At 56.0% G+C, this 18,178-nt stretch overlaps 2 protein-coding genes across 4 annotated transcripts; both read left to right on the forward strand.

Annotated features, from left to right (window-relative positions):
- Positions 1-4,452: 4,452 nt before the first annotated feature.
- On the forward strand, positions 4,453-15,131 carry PRMT1 (protein arginine methyltransferase 1). Of its 3 annotated transcripts, none has more exons than XM_029209376.1 (11): positions 4,453-4,617; positions 6,846-6,899; positions 7,461-7,562; positions 8,328-8,483; positions 8,626-8,689; positions 10,700-10,842; positions 11,751-11,838; positions 11,925-12,040; positions 12,929-13,079; positions 13,342-13,463; positions 14,815-15,131. In XM_029209376.1, exons 1-11 carry the CDS (start codon positions 4,582-4,584, stop codon positions 14,896-14,898), a joined length of 1,116 nt encoding a protein of 371 aa, XP_029065209.1. In that variant the 5' UTR covers positions 4,453-4,581; the 3' UTR covers positions 14,899-15,131. The 3 variants fall into 3 exon arrangements, with proteins under 3 accessions (XP_029065209.1, XP_029065214.1, XP_029065217.1); XM_029209384.1 differs by lacking the exon at positions 4,453-4,617 and adding an exon at positions 7,106-7,226 and having other exon boundaries at positions 6,861-6,903; XM_029209381.1 differs by lacking the exon at positions 6,846-6,899.
- A 781-nt stretch (positions 15,132-15,912) lies between these two features.
- Positions 15,913-18,095, forward strand: ADM5 (adrenomedullin 5 (putative)). The gene is made up of 2 exons (XM_029206648.1): positions 15,913-17,001; positions 17,206-18,095. The coding sequence occupies exons 1-2, from the start codon at positions 16,931-16,933 to the stop codon at positions 17,459-17,461; spliced, it is 327 nt and encodes a 108-aa protein (XP_029062481.1). The 5' UTR covers positions 15,913-16,930; the 3' UTR covers positions 17,462-18,095.
- Positions 18,096-18,178: the final 83 nt, after the last annotated feature.

Below are 18,178 nucleotides of genomic sequence, written 5' to 3' on the forward strand. Positions count from 1 at the left end.
GAGCCTGTGCACTAGAGCCTGTGGGCCACAACTACTGAGCCTGTGTGCCACAACTACTGAAGCCTGTGTCCCTAGAGCCCGTGCTCCGCAACAAGAGAAGCTACTGCAATAATAAGCCCACACACTGCAATGAAGACCCAATGCAGCCAAAAATAAATTAAATAAATTAAAAAAAAAAAATAGGCATGCTTCCTCATTAACACATTCATTAAAAACACCTAGGGTGGGTCTCATAACCATGATTTCTAAATAGAACAGGAATGACATTTGGAGGCAGATTAGTTATTACCGTAACAAGTCATATACATTTCGTGGCTTATAATAACACACTAATCTCAGTTTCTCTGGGTCAGGGGCGCGGGTGCAGCTTAGCGGGGTGCTTGGCTCAGGATGGTCACATGCTGCTATCAAGGTTTCAGCTTCAATCTCATCTGAGGCTCGGGGGCCTCTTCCCAGTGCATGTGGTTTTAGCAGGACAATCTGTGGCCTCACCTGATTAAGTCAGGCCCACCCAGGAAAATCTCCCTTTTGATGAATTTAAAATTAACCAATTTGAGGGACTTCCCGGGTGGTCCAGCGGTTAAGACTCTGCTCTCCCAGTGCAGGGGGCTCAGGTTCGATCCCTGGTCAGGGAACTAGATCCCGAATGCTGCAACTAAGACCCGGCACAGCTAAATAAATAAATAAATTAATTAATTAAAAGAACTAACCAATTTGAAGCCTTAATGTCATCCGAAAACTCCCTTCACCCTTGCCATATAAGGTCACCTAATCAAGGGAGTGACATCCATCTCCTTTGTCATATAACCCAACCTACTCCTTGGTATGTAACACCAGGGGGCAGAGATCATGAGGGCCATCTTAGAATCCTGCTGACCACAGGAGTATCTACAGCAACTGTCATGTGACATGCAAATCTCTGTGATTTATATTGCGGAACCAGGCACAGGAGCTAATCCTATTTTGATATGTTGCCCAAATTCTCAGTTGAAGGAAGGACCGAGTTCCAGTTTAGCGAGAGATGTAAGTTTCTACCATCACAGCTCGTGGACACTTGACTCTCCAGTTTGACTCAGGTCTTCTAGCCACACTTCTTTTTTTAAATTTTATTTCTTTTGATTTTTGGCTGCATTGGGTCTTAGTTGTAGCATGCGGGATCTTCATTGCGGTGCGCGGGCTTCTCTCTAGTTGCAGCGTGTGTGTTTTCTCTCTGTAGGTGTGGCACGCAGGCTCCAGAGCGCGTGGGCTCTGTAGTTTTGTGGCACGTGGGCTCTCTAGTTGAGGCGCGCGGGCTTAGTTGCCCCGCAGCATGTGGGATCTTAGTTCCCCAACCAGGGATCGAACCTGCATCCCCTGCATTGGAAGGCGGATTCTTTACCACTGGACTGCCAGGGGAGTCCCTCTAACCACACTTCTAATCACACCGACTCCCCGGTGATCTTGTCCATTCCGTGACCTAGTGCAGCACTGGCCAATAGAAATATAATATGAACCACATGTGTTATTTAGAATACACTAGTAGCCCCATTAAAGCAAAGTAAAAAGTAGCAGGTAAATTAATTTTAACAATAATTTTTATTTACCCCATTTATCCAAAATAGAATCATTTCAACATGTAATCAATATAAAAAATATTAATGATATAGATTCTTTTTTTACGTGAAGTCTTCAAAATCTGGTGTGTGTTTTACAGCCGTAGCAAATCTCAGTTGAGACTTGCCATGGTCCATTGCTCAGTTGTCCCATGTGGCTGCCATCTTGGAAAATGCAGAATTTGACTCTGACGACTCCCCCAGTTTTGCCTCCAGCTCAGACTTCTCCCCTGTACTCTGTACCCAATGACATTAGGTTATTTCCTAGTGTTGTAGAGAGTTTGTTACAATTTTTTGTTCTTCATAGCAACACAGAGCAAAAGTAATTGGGTTAAAATGCTTGGAAATCAGAAAAAGAAAAAAAAGGTAAAAGGAAACAAACACCCTGCTGAAACATTTGGAGAAATAGAAAAGGAAAAAAAAAAAAAAGATCCATGCAACATACAATGTAGGGTCAAGACCTGGGCTCAGATAACCGATTAATTGGAATTCATCAAAACGAAAAACTCTCTGCTTTTCAAAGGCAACGTTAAGAAAATGAAAAGACAGGTCACCGATTGGGAGAAAAATTTAAAGTAGATATACCGGGCTTCCCTGGTGGCACAGTGGTTGGGAATCCGTCTGCCAAGGCAGGGCACACAGGTTCGAGCCCTGGTCCAGGAAGATCCCAAGTTCCGCGGAGCAACTAAGCCCCTGCGCCACAACTGCTGAGCCCACGTGCCTGGAGGCAGTGCTCCGCAAGAAGAGTCCACCGCAGTGAGAGGCCCGCGCACCACAGTGAAGAGTGGCCCCCGCTCGCCACAACTAAAAAGAAAGCCCTCGTGCTGTAGCAACGACCCAAAGCAGCCAAAAATAAGATACATAAATTAAGGGGAAAAAAAAAGTAGATATACCTGACAGAGACCTGTATCCAGAATTTATAAAGAACGTTTATGATTTGTGAATAAGAAAACAACACTGTTTGTAAAAATACACAGAAGACTTGAGCAGACACTTGACAAAACAAAATACACAAATGGCCAATAAGCACATGAAACGATGCTGAACAACACTGGCCGTCAGGGCAATGCAAGTCACAACCAGGAGATAATCTCTTAATACCTACAAGAGTCATTAAAATTATAGACTGATTTTTTTTTTTTTTTTTTTTTTTGCGGTACGCGGGCCTCTCACTGATGCGGCCTCTCCCGTTGCGGAGCACAGGCTCCGGACGCGCAGGCCCAGCGGCCATGGCTCACGGGCCCAGCCACTCGGCGGCATGTGGGATCTTCCCGGACCGGGGCACGAACCCGTGTCCCCTGCATCGGCAGGCGGACTCTCAACCACTGCGCCACCAGGGAAGCCCCTAGACTGATTTTATGACGTGCTGGAGGGGATGTGGAGCACTAGAACTCTCTTGCATCACTGATAGGAATGCAAAATGGTAGAACACCATGGGAAACCTTCGGGCAGTTTCTTACAAACATACACCTAGGGGACTTCCCTGGCGGTCCAGTGGTTAAGACTCGGTGCCTCCACTGCGGGGGCCACGGGTTTGATCCCTAGTCGGGGAAGTAAGATCCTGCATGCCGCATGGCGCAGCCAAAAAACCAAACAAAAACAAAACAAAACAAAAAACCCATACACCTAGCCTATGACCCAGCCATGTGCTCCTAGGTTTACCCAAGGGAAGTGAAAGTGTACGTCCACAGAAGGACCCGGACATGATCGTTCATAGCCACTTTATTCATACCAGCCCTATGAAAACCACCCAGATGTCCATCAACAGGAAAATGTGATCCATCCATACAATGGAATACTCCTCAGCTGTAAAAAGGATTGGACAACCATTATATTCGACATGAACGAATCTCAAAAACATTATGGTGAGGGACAGACACAAAAGAGCACATACTGTATAATTCCATTTATGCGAAATTTTAGAAACGGAAAAGCTGCACTATAGTGACACAAAACAGAAAGTGATTGCTTCTGGGGTTGGGTGGGGGAGGTGTTGACTAGAAAGAGTCGTGAAGGAACTTTCTGGGTGATGGATACATTCCACAAGTTGCATTTATCTTCATTCAACTAGTAACTTTTTCTGCAGGTCCAGGAAAGCTTCCTGGAGGAGGTGGCGACTAAGCTGTGCCCTAACTGAGGTATAGGAGTTGGCCAGACGAAGCGGGTGGGTGTTCCCGGCAGGGGTGGGATTTGGCAAAGGCCAAGTGGCTTGAATGGAGTCACTGGGTTTAAAAAACTTGGAACAATTAAGTAGAGGGTTAGGGGTTCAATGCCTCGACGCCTGAGTCCTATTCCTGACTTGCTTCGGGATCCCGGACATGACCTCCCTCTCTTTGGGCCTCTCATTGCTTCATTTTTCCCTCAGGAAAATGGGCACGAGACCCCTTATTCCTCCTGGATTTCCCACAGACTGTGAGAAGCCGCCGAATGGATGATGAGTGACAGTTCGTTTGAGCCAATCGCTGGAACCTTTTCTCGTGGGCCAATCGCCATGTTCTCCTTGAGGCCGGCCGCTTGGCGGAGGCTGGCCAAAGGCCTCGTGACGTCACAGATTTGATAAACCAATAGCAGCTATGAAGAGGCGGGTCATTTTGGTGATAGACAGCTCTATTTCAAGATGTCCGCTTAGCGCGGGGTCCGCCGGGAAGCTTTGAGGCGGTGCTGGGGGAGTAGGGGCGGGAACTCCCGGTAGATTTTGCCCAATCATCAGTCGTACTTCTTGCGACAGACAGGCAGTCTTTCCCATCCCGGTCGACTTATGGGGGCGGGGTTCGGCACGCCAGACTGGGCGGTCCCCTCGACTTTGATGGGCGTCTTTTTCACCCAATTGCTAAACGGTATTCCCAGACGGGTCGCCTCCATCGCCAATGAGATCTCCTGGCGGGGTCGCGGTGGGCGGGCCTTGGACCCTCCGGTATAAGGCGGTCCCGGGGGAGTGCGGAGAAGGGGGGGGTCTCGGCGGCCGGAGGAGGAATAGGCGCGGGTGAAGATGGCGGCAGCCGAGGCCGCGAACTGCATCATGGAGGTGAGCGCCTGGAGCGCCGTCAGGGGCAGGGGGCGGGGGGCGGTTTGGAGGTCGATATTTTATGCCTCCGTCTTGGGGAAGGGGCTCTAAGTCGCCGGATTGGGGCTGAAGGCCCCCAGCCGTACGAAGGGGGCGCCGCATTCTCCGGATCTGGAGATACCGTTTGAAGTGCGGGTTCCCTAGCTTTCGGGGGCCTGAGGCAGCACGCCGCTCCGACGGTCTCCTGCCCCCTTCCACGTGGAGGAGGGCTGGGGGCGCTTCCGGCCTGGCCCCCACGTGGCCGCGGCGCGGTGGGTGGGGAGGTGGTGTGCCGTGCCCGCTGGCCCGGCGGGTTCCACGTGCGGGACAAAGGCCCCGCCCCCGGCCGGGGGAGGGGCGCCCCGGGGGGGGGCGGAGAGGAGGCTCCGACCCTCCTTCTGAGGCCCCCTGACCCCCTCCCCGGGGATCGTGACAGGCACCTCGGGACGGGACTTACTTGGGGACCTCCGCGAAGTAAAGAGTTTCTTGGGAGGGGCAGTGTATCTCGACTCTCAACAAATCCCTTCCCGGACCAGGGCATCTGTTCAGGCATCCGTCCAGGTTTCGTGCACTCTTGCGTTGAGATTGTAGGAAGACGAAGGATTGGTTCCCTCCGGGCCCCCCTCCCACCCCCTGTTTCCTGTCCCTGGATTCTCCCCTCTTTGGGAGCTAGGGGGATGGGGCATGCCCCTGTGACCTCCCTTTGGTTGGTGGGGGGGCATCTAGCTGAAGGAGATCCTTCCGGCTTAGGCCCTGTGCACCCCCTTGTGGCCATTTCTGGGTGTGTGGGAGGGACATCTTTTTCATGGGGCGTGTCCCAAAGCCCACCTCCCGTCGAAGCCCTCCCGGGCGAGGGGAGGGAGAATCTGTACTGGGAAGGGGATGTGAGGGAATGGACGCAGCGAACTTTACCTCCTTCTGGAGCCCGTTCTCTCCCTGGGGCATTTGTGAGGGTGGGAGTTGACCTCCCCTTTCCTGAGGCCCTGTTTGAGGGTCCTGAGCCTGGTTGCCTGAAATGGTGTCCCGTGAGGTTTGATTCTCGTGCAGCCCTATGGGGCTGGTTTCGGTGCTGTGTTTCAAGCGCTCTGGGGGCTTGTTTGGCGGAGGTATCGGCGGTGTTGAGAAATGCGCCCCGGTGGGAAAATCCTCTCACCAGCAGCCCTTCTTAATCCGCGTCATTCACTGGCTTGGGAGGATAGAGGTGGGGCTTGGAGCCCAGGGGGTCATGTCTGTGATTTCACGCTTCTTGGAGCCTAGAGGGTGGTTACATCAGGAAAAGCTGTAATCTGATGGGGTCTCCCTACTCTCACCCCTTACCTTGTAGCAGTCTCTGGAATGGGAGGTCGGCTCGCAAGATGCATACCTTGTGGGGCAGCCCCTAGGGGTCACTCCAATGACTCCTATCCCCCTCGGCTGTCTCCTGGACCAGGGCCTGTGTGGGTGGAGGAAATATCTTCCCCAGAGGTTGCCCCAGGACTTTGCCCCACACCTGGGGGGTTTCAGGGCCTGGGATGGTTGTTTGAATGGAGGGTAGGTGGGCTTGAGGGTCCAGAGTCTGGCCTCCTCCCTGGTATTCTACCCTCCTGGGCAGCGGGTGATAATCGAGGAGGTTGGCTCTCACTGGTTTTGTTTGGGACTCCCTGAGTCCAAGGCAGGAGCTAGCGGCCGGGGTGCCAGCTCTGGTGGGGGCATCTGTGTGCCACACCTCCTTTCTGGAATCCTCTCAGACGAGAGACTGGTTTGCGGAGGTGGCAGGTGCCCAGTGGGTACACCCTGCCAACCACCCTCCCCCAGCTACTCATGGCACCCCAGGATGGGGGTTTGTGTCAGGAAGTGTCACCTAATCTGGGGGGATTAGGTGATGAGGGGGAGTGACAGCTGGCAGTGTCTGTGTGCCCAGTGGGTGCCAGTTCCTCTGGCCTGGATGGGGGAGGTGTGTCATCAGGTGCCTGGCCAAAGAGGGGCAGTGTGGGTGCAGGCCACCGTCTCTCCAGCCACAGCTGGGATAGAACCCCCTTTCCCCCCTACTCCCCCCACCTGCCCCACACCCTTTTAAAAACAGCCTTGCCTCTTTATTTGTCCACTCTCCTCAAAAAAAAGCAAAATTGTAGGAAACACCTCCTTGTCCCCTAAGAGCCCGGGTCCCTTGGCCTGGCCCTCCCCTAGTCACTCCCAGTAGCTAATCCTTTCTCCCTGTTACTCTCTCCTAGAATTTTGTAGCCACCTTGGCTAATGGGATGAGCCTCCAGCCGCCTCTTGAAGAAGTAAATATCCTTTTGTGAGACCCTTCCCCACATATACATATCTTGTCACACATCAGGCCCTTTCTAGTGGTCTTAACTATGATCCCTCCTGCTTCAAATCAGTTTACCCTGTGCCCCGGAAACACTTAGTACAAACTCCTTCCAGGTTTGTGGCCCCTATCTGGCCTCCCCCAACACTGTGGCTACTTCCTTAACTCCATTTCCAGCCCCCCTTTGTCCTTCCCTATGTCTGTCCCCGTTCTGCCTTCCCCTCTCCTCCCCTCCCCAGCTGTGGGCTGAGGTAGAGACGGGGGCAGAGAGACTGGAGAGATGGTAGGCGTGGCTGAGGTATCAGGGGTGCTCTCCTGGATGGTGCTCTGGGGGGGGTCCTGGAAGAGGAAAATGGGGTGTTAGGTTTGGGGGTTCCTGGGAGAGGCAAGATGGCAGGCGGGGCCTTTAGGGTTGCCATGGTACGGTTTGGGAGGGTGGTTCTATACTCCAGGGAGAAGTAGGGACCTGGAGGCTTAAGAGTCTGTGGGGAGCCCCCAGGTTTGACCCCTGCTCCCATCCGCCCCCTCCCAGGTCTCCTGTGCCCAGGCAGAAAGCAGCGAGAAGCCCAACGCTGAGGACATGACGTCCAAAGATTACTACTTTGACTCCTATGCTCACTTTGGCATCCACGAGGTGAGTATGGACAGACAGCTCATAAGGCTGCTGAATCTTCAGGGGGGTTAATGTTTGGGAGGGCTGGAACTTAATTTCCAACGCATGCACACTGCCTTCCCTGGCAGCGGGCCTCCCCTCTGCGCATGCGAGGCTCACGCTCCAGGGTCGCCTCTCCCAGCCGTTGCCTTGGAGACAGAGGTTAGCCTGGCTCTCTGCTGGGCCCTTCTTGGGAGGCTGGGGTGGGAGCGCGCATGTGTGCCTGAGACTTTAGCCAGAGTTCAGGGCCTGCCGGTCTCTGCCGCCCTCTTGTGACCGGCGGCGGGATTGTCCCCCAGCTGCTCGTGCCCAGTGTGCTGAAGGCTTCTCAATCCTTTTGCACGCGATGGAGGCTGAGGTCCCAGAAAGCAGCTGGGATGGAATTGTGAAGATTTTTCTTTTTTTAATTGTTATAAAATATACATAACAAAATTAACCATTTGCAAGTATGCGGTTCAGTGGCATTAACTTGCTGAGGACTTTTTAAAGCCAAGGCTCACAGGGGCTTAGGTGGCAATGGTAGAACCTAAGGTGGCTGATATGGGAGTTTAGTCCACCCAGTCCGATTTTACAAATAGGGAAACTGAGGCGTATGGAAGGGAAATGACTTGTTCGAATGGGACTAAAGCAAGTTTGAGGTCTGAGCTCTAGCTCTCGAAATGGTCAGTGTGTTGGAGGCCAGGGCACCCTGTTTTACAGTTGGGGATGCAGGCCCCCTCATGATATCTTTGTACCCACCCCCTCCAGGAAATGCTGAAAGATGAGGTCCGCACCCTCACGTACCGAAACTCCATGTTTCACAACCGGCACCTTTTCAAAGACAAGGTGGTGCTGGACGTGGGCTCGGGCACAGGGATCCTCTGCATGTTTGCTGCCAAGGCCGGGGCCCGCAAGGTCATCGGGGTGAGTGTCCTAGGCAGCAGGCGGGCCTGGGCCTGGGGACAGAAAGGGGGCCCCTTGGGGCTCAGGGATTGGGTGGAGGGGGATGGGGACTGAGGGTGGGACTGGGGGGGGCTCTCACCCTCCCTTCTTCCTGGGCCCCCAGATCGAGTGTTCCAGTATCTCTGATTATGCGGTGAAGATCGTCAAAGCCAACAAGTTAGACCACGGTGAGCCCAGGAAGAGAACGGGTTGGTGGGGAGGGAGCGGGTGATCTCAGCTTCCCCGGGGCCCTCGGCAAGGGGATGGGGGCCACTGAACTCAAATTCAGGCGTTCCTCCTCTGTGGACTCTGGGCTGCCGACAGCCCAAGAATCCAGCCTTCTCAGAACCCACCACCTGACAAGTCATCTTAGAATCTGAGTGCAGAAGTCGCAAGCTCAGTGCCTCAGTCTTTAGAAAAGGGGGGAGGGGGAGCGGGGCAAGAAGCAGTCTTTCGTTTTTTCAGTGAGTGTTAGAGTCACGTGGTTGGCATCTGAGGGCCTGTAGTAAGAAGTCTCCTACCTGCCTCTCAGCCGCCCTTCTCTGAGTGCAGCCAATGGTCCCTTCCGGAGAAGTCTGTACCTATGAGCAAATACACGTGTGTGTGTGTTTCTACGTTCACGTGCTGGTTTTTGACACAGATAGCATTTCATACATATTAATACAAGTCTTCTGCCTTTTGCTTTTTTCACCTGCTTATCATGTGGTTTAACGCTTCTCACGATGTTGAGAGGATCTTGCTTTTTGATGGCTGACATCATCTATACATACACCAGCTTTCTTAACCAAGCCCCTGGTGATGAGCATTTACGCTTCCTAGGTTTCCATCCCCCTGCGTGTAACGTCATTGTAATCTCATATACAAACTAGTGTATCTGTGAGGTCAGTTCATAAAGGTAGGATCGTGTGGGTCAAAAATGGAAGTTGGGCAGATACTGCCAAATTGTCCTTCCCACCTGCAAGGTTTGAGGGGCAGAGAACATGGGAAGATGGTGGGTTTTTCAGATGTGAGGGCTCTTGGCATTCTAGAAGCTGAAGGGATTTTATTAAAAGAGACTAATATAATGCATCCCCAAGTACCCATCACTCAGCTTCAAATATCTCCTTTCGAAGCAAATTCCGACTGTATAAGTACTGCTGCGTGTGCCTCTAATAGATAAGGCCATTTGAAAAGCATGACCTGGGCTTCCCTGGTGGCGCAGTGGTTGAGAATCTGCCTGCGAATGCAGGGGACATGGGTTCGAGCCCTGGTCCAGGGAGATCCCACATGCCGCGGAGCAACTAAGCCCGTGTGCCATAACTACTGAGCCTGCACTCTAGAGCCCTTGAGCCTGGAGCCTGTTCTCCACAACAGGGGAAGCCACCACAACGAGAAGCCCACACACCGCAACGAAGAGTAGCCCCTTCACCTCAACTAGAGAAAGCCCACGTGCAGCAATGAAGACCCAACATAGCCAAAAATAAATAAATAAGATAAATAAATTAAAACACACACACACACACACACAAAACATGACCTGGCGGTCCAGTGGTTAGGACTTGGCGCTTTCACTGCCGGGGCTGGGGTTCGATCCCTGGTCGGGGAACTAAGATCTCACAAGTTGCAGAGTGCAGCCAAAAAAAAAAACAAAGACCATGACTGTTAGTGGGAAAATCTTTTTTTTTTTTTTTAATTTTTCTTTTTTTGAAAAATAAAACCCTCGCATCAAGGCCTGACTTTTACTAGATTGCAGCGAGGGAGCTGCTCTGCTGAGTATGAAACCCTGACCCAGAAGCAGGTCGTCTACGAATGGTTTAGCAGCTTCCCTACGAATGTGCAGTGCGTGACGGGCGAGGGGTCAGCCACCTTTCTGACTGCGCCTCATGTCCCAGGACGAAGGGCTCTCCGCATCGGGCCTTAGGCCTGACTGTTAGTGGCAAAATCTTAATGTCACCTAATACCTAATCCACATAAAGTTTTTGCTCCTACCTCAGAAATACCCCACGATGAATGAATTTTAAAACTAAGTTAACAGGGTGTGGCTTCAGCTCGCGGAGTTCTTTGTAAATGCCCCAATACAACCCCCAGCCCTTCCTTGAGAAGACAAGGGCTGTCCCAGTGGGGTCCCCAGGCCCTGGACCATCCCCCATCCCCCCCAAGGGAGGCGAGCAGATGGGCCTCCTCTGGGCTGGTGGCATGTGCCCTTGTCTGCCCCACAGTGGTGACCATCATCAAGGGGAAGGTGGAGGAGGTGGAGCTTCCGGTGGAGAAGGTGGACATCGTCATCAGCGAGTGGATGGGCTACTGCCTCTTCTACGAGTCGATGCTCAACACCGTGCTCTACGCCCGAGACAAGTGGCTGGTGAGGCCCCCAGTGGGGCGGGAGCAGCTGATGCAGGCCAGGGTCCTTCGGCTGTTTTGTTGAGCATATGTCAGGGTCTAGGCAGGAAAGGAAAGCCATGTTAGGTATTTCCCACAGTGGCAGTGAATACAGGGGATTGAATACATCTACACAGATGTTAGGAGGCCCACAGCCAAGACAGAGGGGAGCCAGTACTGGAAGCTAGACAGGGACAGGGAGATGGTACAGTGTCAGGAGAGTTAGTGCTGGGAAGAGAACAATAGCAGGGCACAGGGATAGGGAGGGACTGGGAGGCTGTGGTCCCAGGTGCTCAAGTCAGAGCAGGCCTCCCAGGTGACTGAGACCTGAACAGAGGATGGGAAGGAGCTGTGTGGGATCTGAGTGGAAAGGCACACTGGGCAGAGGATTTCAGCCAGTGCATAGGTTCTGGGGCAGGAGTGCGCCTGCTGTGTGCTGAGCAGTGGCAAAGTTGTAGTGGAATGAGGATCTGGAGGAGCACTGGGGGGCAAGGGGTGGGAGGCCAGGGCGGGGGCCGGGGGGGGGAGGCGAGGGGTGGAGGGGCCTGTGCAGATCTTGCGTGACCCCTGAGAGACTTTGCTTTACTCCTCAGGGGAGTGGGGGTGGGGGCGTGCTTCTGAGGATCCCTCAGGACCTCTGAACAACAGGGTCTGACTTAGATGCTCCTGGGAGCCATCAGGCAGCCATCCGGGGAGCAAGCCAAGGGCTGAGGCTGGGGACCGGTGAGGGGGCCACTTCAGGAGTCCACGTGGGACATGTTGGTAGCCCAGACCAGGGCGGGGGCCGGGGTGGTGGATAAAGAGACAAAACGGGCAAGGAGACAAAATGGGGCAGCGTTGCCGAGGCCCCCCATCCTTCATGCCCTTGCCCTGCTCCTTTGCACTGTGCAGGCACCCGACGGCCTCATCTTCCCGGACCGAGCCACGCTGTATGTGACGGCCATCGAGGACCGGCAGTACAAAGACTATAAGATCCACTGTGAGCTCGGGGCCTGAGGAGCCCGAGGGGTGGGGAAGGCTTGGGGCCGGGTGCCCCCACGGGCTCACCCCTCCCCTCCTCCCCAGGGTGGGAGAACGTGTACGGCTTTGACATGTCTTGCATCAAAGACGTGGCCATCAAGGAGCCCCTGGTGGATGTGGTGGACCCCAAGCAGCTGGTCACCAACGCTTGCCTGATAAAGGTGAGGGGGTGGGGTGGCTGGGTGTCCCGCAGGGTCAGCCCAAGAAGGGCCAGTGCGTGGGACCTCGGTGCACAGAGTGCTTGCTTGCCCAAGGTCTTGGGAGCCTGACGGATCTGCTGGAGGTGGTGCTAGATGCCTGGAGAAGCCACTTCATTTAAAGGGCTTTGTGAGCCAGGCAAGGCCCTTGGGTTCCAGAGCAAGGCAGTGACGTAGGCTGGCCCTGCCCCCAAGGCACACCTCCCGGAGGGCACGTCCGCCCAAGGCAGGCAGCTAAGACCCCAGGCAGGGCCACCAAATGCAGAAAGCCCAGCACCACGAGTGAGTTTATACACACATGGATCCCTGATAAAGACTACCAGCAGCCATCATTTTTTGAGGTCTCCCTCCTGACCCACAGTATCAAATCTTGCTGGGATGCTCATGGCGGGCAAAACTGGGTGGAGGAGGGAGTTTGTAGAGGGAGATGGCAGGGCAGACGCCCTGACGGGGCGAGCCTCCGCGGCCTGAGTCAGGAGTCACGGTTTTGCTTTGAGTGCACCGGGGAGCAGTCAAAGGATTTTAAGCAGGGATGTGACATGATCTGTGTTTAAACTGTCGCACTGGCTGATAACGTGGAGTAAGGGATGTGGGGGGAGAGGGTGGGAGCCATGGAACCCTGTTAAGATGCTGCCGCATCGGAGGTGGGGATGGTGGCCAGGGGCAGGGTACAGGCAGTGGAGAGGGGAAAACGGGCGGTTCTCTGAGGACCAGTAGTTGTTGTAGGAGGTCGAACTGTCGAATTCGGGCTGGAGTTGGGAGAGCAGGGAACAGGGCATCCAGCGGGGCACCCCCAGCTTTCCCCGCTGGGCCGGAGGTCGGGGAGTGGGGCTCACGAGGCTCATTCTGCAGGAGGTGGACATCTACACTGTCAAGGTGGAAGACCTGACCTTCACCTCCCCCTTCTGCCTGCAAGTGAAGCGGAACGACTACGTGCATGCGCTGGTGGCCTACTTCAACATCGAGTTCACCCGCTGCCACAAGAGGACCGGTTTCTCCACCAGTGAGGCGGGGCCCTGGGGCGGCGGGGGCCCAGGGGCCATGGGGCATGTGACAGGAGTGGCCAGAGGGAGCCACGGGGACACCGAGGACCCGGGTTCTGACGCCGGCTCTGCCAGCCAACCTGAGCGTGCGGTGCCTCCGCTTCCCCACCCGTGAAACAGCCCCTCCCAGGCTTGACAAGGGGGGTGTCCGGGCAGAGGGGAAGGTGTGGGCTGGGAAGGTTAGGAGGCGGGTGAGCCCGGCTGACCCGCCTCCCCCGCCAGGCCCTGAGTCCCCATACACGCACTGGAAGCAGACGGTGTTCTACATGGAGGACTACCTGACGGTGAAGACGGGCGAGGAGATCTTTGGCACCATTGGCATGCGGCCCAATGCCAAGAACAACGTGAGGCTCTGGGGGCGGGGTAGACTCAGGCGTTTTGGGGCCCCAGCACCCCTCAGCCCCAAGCCTGCCAGCCAACCTGGCTACACTCTGCTCTGACCTCATCTGTCTGGGGGCCCCCCAGGTCTGTCTATGGACCACAGTTTTATTGAGTACCTACTAGAAACTAGGGGGCCCTGGGGCCCCAGCGGTGATCAGGCTGAACCCCTGCCCTCCTGGCACTCATGTTCTAGACACAGGACAGTCACGTGGTAAATGCCAGTGGGAGGTGACTTCTGTGTCCAGCTGGGAAAGGGGCCGGCAGGTATTGGAGCAGGTGGGGGCGGGGCCCGCGGGAGAGCTGACAGGATATCCTCGCCCAGGTATGGGGGTGAAGGAAGGAAAGGAGGACCGTCTCTTCCCCTGCTTTTTTCTCCTGAGTACCTGGCGGGATGGAGCTGCCATCAGCCTGAGACACGGTGGGGAAGCAGGTCTAGGGCAAAGTCAGGAGCTTCTGCGGGGCCAGTGTGGGTGTGCCCGCTTTCTAAGTCAGGGATATGAGAACCGGTTTAAGCAACTATTCTCAGCCAGGGATGATTTTGCCCCACCCACCCATGTCATCGTCTGGAGGCATTTTGGGTGTCAACTGAAGAAGGGGTACTGCTGGCATCTAGTGGGTAGAGGCGGGGGAGCTGCTCTATCTGCAGCGCACAAGATAAGAATCCCCCACAGCGAGGAGTGGTCCAGCCCTAGATGTCAGTAGTGCAGAGGTGGAGAAAACGCAAACTAGAAACTGAAAGAGACCCAGAGAGGGAGGAGGAAGCTGGGAGCCAGGGGCGAAGTGCAGTGAGGACTGAGGGCAAAAGTCATTGAGGTCATTGGTGACTTTGTCCCAGTTTTTCCAGCGTGCTGGGGGTGATGGGCACAAGAGGGTTGGCGTCCAGGAAGCCTTGGAGGAGAGGAAGTGGGGACGGTGGGGTGGGACCACAGAGCTTTTTGAGAGGAGGAAGTTTGCTTCTTGTAAAAGAAGGAGAAAATAACCTGCTGATGGGGCTGGTTTTGATGGGGGAAATCAGGATGCAAGAGACAGCAGCTGAGCTCTGCCACCCCACCCAAGGCGGGGGGCGTGGCTGGGTTCTAGGTGGTTTGAGGATGTCACATGGAGCTTCTCACAGGGAGTCAGGTGGGGTTCAAGACAGATGCTGGGAGTGGGACCGGCAGTGTGGGGTCTCTGGGGAGGGTGTGTAGACAGCCGGGGGGCCCACGGCACCTCAGGTGGGCTGGGGTGGCCACTCCTCCCTACCGCACCCCCGCTGCCCTCTGTCTTGGCCTGCCCTGTCCCAGGTTCCCCCTCACGCCCGCACTCTCCCCACAGCGCGACCTGGACTTCACCATTGATCTGGACTTCAAAGGCCAGCTGTGCGAGCTGTCCTGTTCCACCGACTACCGGATGCGCTGAGGCAGCATCCGGGTTCTCCCACCCCGGCCGGGCCGGCCCTGCAAGGGCCCAGGGGCTGCAGCGTTCTTAGGCAGTTTCGAGGCTCCCCCTTCCTCTCCCTCCCTCCCACAGAAGGGGGTTTCTGGGGCCTGGGCCGGGGCGGGGGTGGGGGGTTGCGGGCACATCGTGACTGTGTTTTTCATAACTTATGTTTTTATATGGTTGCATTTACGCCAATAAATCCTCAGCTGGGACGGCTCAGCTTCCTGGGGGCGAAGTGGGGTTGGGGTTCCGTCCTTAGGTGCTGAGATGCCAGGCACCCGGAGCGTGGGGACAGCGCCTGCTGGTGGCTGCCGGTCTCTGTCACCAGTTCTGTGTCTCTGGGTCTTACTACACCTCCACCCCACCCCCGCCGTCTCTGGGGTTCCACAGCCCTGCTCTCAAGTCTTTGGCCCACCTCTGCCCTCAGGTCACTCGCAGGGCCTTCTCCACTGGCTCTCGGGGTCTGTTCCCCCCACCTCCCTCTCGGGCCTCCTGAGGCCCTGGTCCCTCTTGTCCCCACTGGGCCAGACTTCTGCTCCCAGCTGCCCTGCTGGGTTGGGGGAGGGCTGGGGTGTGGGTTCCCGGCACAGCTGGGCCCTTAAGTTCCCCAGAAAGCTCTCTCTCCCGCCTTCCCCCATCACACACATTGTTCCTCTCTGGCTGTTCTTTCCTGTCCAGGACCCTCCAAGGCCAAACCAGGGCTGACTGGCAGTGACTACTGACCTGCCTTCTCCATCTGGGGAAACTGAGTCGGGGGGTTGTGTTGGAGGGGGATAGAGTTATTTATTTATTTTTGGCTGCATTGGGTCTTTGTTGCTGAGCGCAGGCTTTCTCTAGTTGCGCTGAGTGGGGGTTACTCTTCGTTGTGGTGCGTGGGCTTCTCTTTGTGGTGGCTTCTCTTGTTGCGGAGCACGGGCTCTAGGCACGCAGGCTTCAGTAGTTGTGGCACACGGGCTCAGTAGTTCTGGCGCATGGGCTTAGTTGCTCCGCTGCATGTGGGATCTTTCCAGACCAGGGGACCAGGGCTCGAACCTGTGTCCCCTGCATTGGCAGGCGGATTCTTAACCACTGCACCACCAGGGAAGTCCGGGGATAGAGTTCTTTGTGGGGGTGGGTGCCTGCTCCCTCCCGCATCCTGGCTCGGAGCTCGGGGGGTTCCCACCCTCTGCCACACTTTACGGAGATGCACACTGAGGCTCCACTACCCTGCTTCACAACTCCCCAGGGGCTGTCTTTTCAGCCCCTGCTGCCGACATGGTGTCTACACGTGCCTGCCCTTCCTTTCTCGAGTAGCTGGTCCCCCAGGTCTCTGTCCACACGACCTGGATCACCGGAGACGGAATCCCAGGCTTTTCTTTCCATGGCCCTCCTACACCTGCTTCAGTACAGCTGGATCTCTAGGCCTGCCTGCACCCCACACCCGTCTACACCTATTCCTCTTCTACCAGGAGGGTGTTAGGGCTCAGACTCTCTCTACAACTTCAGGTGGCTGTCTTTGCTACCCGTCCCAATTGCCAGTGTCCCACATTGCCCAGCCCCCTCTCTGGAAGTCGCCTGTCCCCTGAGACTTAACGCTAGTCTGGTCCCTGACAGATGTGGGTGAGTTCGCATCTAAGTAGCCTAGCGCTTCCCCGCCCCCACCCCTTTCCTGGAAGCCAGAAGCTGCGACGTCACTTGCAGGTGTCAGCTGCCCCGCCCCTCCTCTCTCCGCCTTAAAGGGGTCGCGTCTCCCGAGGCTTCCCAGGGGCGTAGATAGCACCTCGGCGGGACCCGTGAGGGCTCCGTGGCCGCGGTGCGGGAGGTGGGTGTCCGGATCCTAATCCTGCCCTTCTGGCGTGGTGTGGCTCTTGGCCTCCGTTTTCTCGGCCTGAGAAGTGGGGACGCCCGGATTCCTCGCACTGAAGCAGGCGCTCAGGGGGCATTTTCCAGGCCCGGGAAGGGGGTGGGGCGGCAGCCCAGACGAGCCGCTTCACCCACCGGTTTCTCGGACCCCGCCCGCCCCACCCCCACGATGACAGCCCACATCCTCCTGCTGTTGCTCCTCGCCTCCTCCACCCTGGGGGACCCGGACTCCGCGGGCAGGTGAGAAACGCCGGTGTCAGCGGGAACAGAGCCGGAGGGAGACCGCGAGGGGCGTGCGACCTCTCTAGGCGGTTTTCCGCTTCGGTGGAATCGGAAGTTGATCAGGAAACGCGCCCGCCAATCTCGGAGTTCCGGGTCGCCCACAGGGCTCCATTTCTCGAGTGGATTGTTTGAACCCGCTTTTCTCTCACGCTCCATCCCCAGGCGGCCCCAGCGCCAGGTCTCCCAGCAGCACAGGCACCTCTGTTCACTGGGCACGTGCCAGACGCACCGCCTGCCAGAGATCATATACTGGCTCCGCTCTGCCTCCACCAAGGAGCTCTCAGGGAAGGCGGGCCGCAAGCCTCAGGATCCCCACAGCTATGGGCGCCGCCGGCGGCGCGCGGCCAGACTCCTGCTGCGTCTCCAGGACCCCAGCCTGAGGCAAGGAGGCCAGCGCAGTGCCCGGCTCTCTGGGTGATGTTGGGCACATCTCTGCTCGTCCCCTGGCTTCAGTCTACCCATCTGTGTATCGGGGCCGTGACCCCAAGTTTCTTTTCCCCTAACTCCACCTCCTGGGCTCTCCCCAGGCAGCGACTGGGCTGAACCACGTGCACACCGGACCCAGCATGGACAAAGAATATTAACGTCCAGAGCCGAATAAAACGAGAGTTCCATGTTTCAGTCTCTGCTTGTCTGTGCCCATTCTGGCCTCCCAATCTGAGCTCGGTCCCTGAGCCCCTCACCTTTACCCACGCACTTTTCCCCTCACGGAAGTCCCTCTGACTAACTTGAATCCAATCTGCTGTAGCACCTCCACGCCAACTTAATCCCTGCAGCTGCATCTTCCGTGGGTGGTTTTGGTGGGCCGACCTGACCCCAAAGCAGTCCTCCCCCCTCTCCTGGGTGGTAGGGCTGAGATTCACTCTGGCTCCCACGCGCGTGGGCTGTGAGTTCCAAGCTGAGCTTCCTTCCTCAAAGAGAAAGAAAAGAGACAAAGAGTGGACTGGAGAGTCGAAGAAACTGGGGTTCGGAGGAGAAGTGCTGCGTAGAACGGGGGAGGCCCACTGGTGGAGAATCAGGCGGGTAGGAGTCTGTGGGCTGGGAATCGAAAGGACGGAGGGGATTGGACGCTGGGATAAGGGGGCGGGAACTGAGCGCGGGGATTGGAAGGGGGCGGGGATAGAAGATTGGAAGG

The sequence above is a fragment of the Monodon monoceros genome, unplaced genomic scaffold, assembly GCF_005190385.1.
Source record: "Monodon monoceros isolate NGI ecotype Baffin Bay Population unplaced genomic scaffold, NGI_Narwhal_1 Super_Scaffold_10, whole genome shotgun sequence".
NCBI classification, from domain to species: Eukaryota; Metazoa; Chordata; class Mammalia; order Artiodactyla; family Monodontidae; genus Monodon; species Monodon monoceros.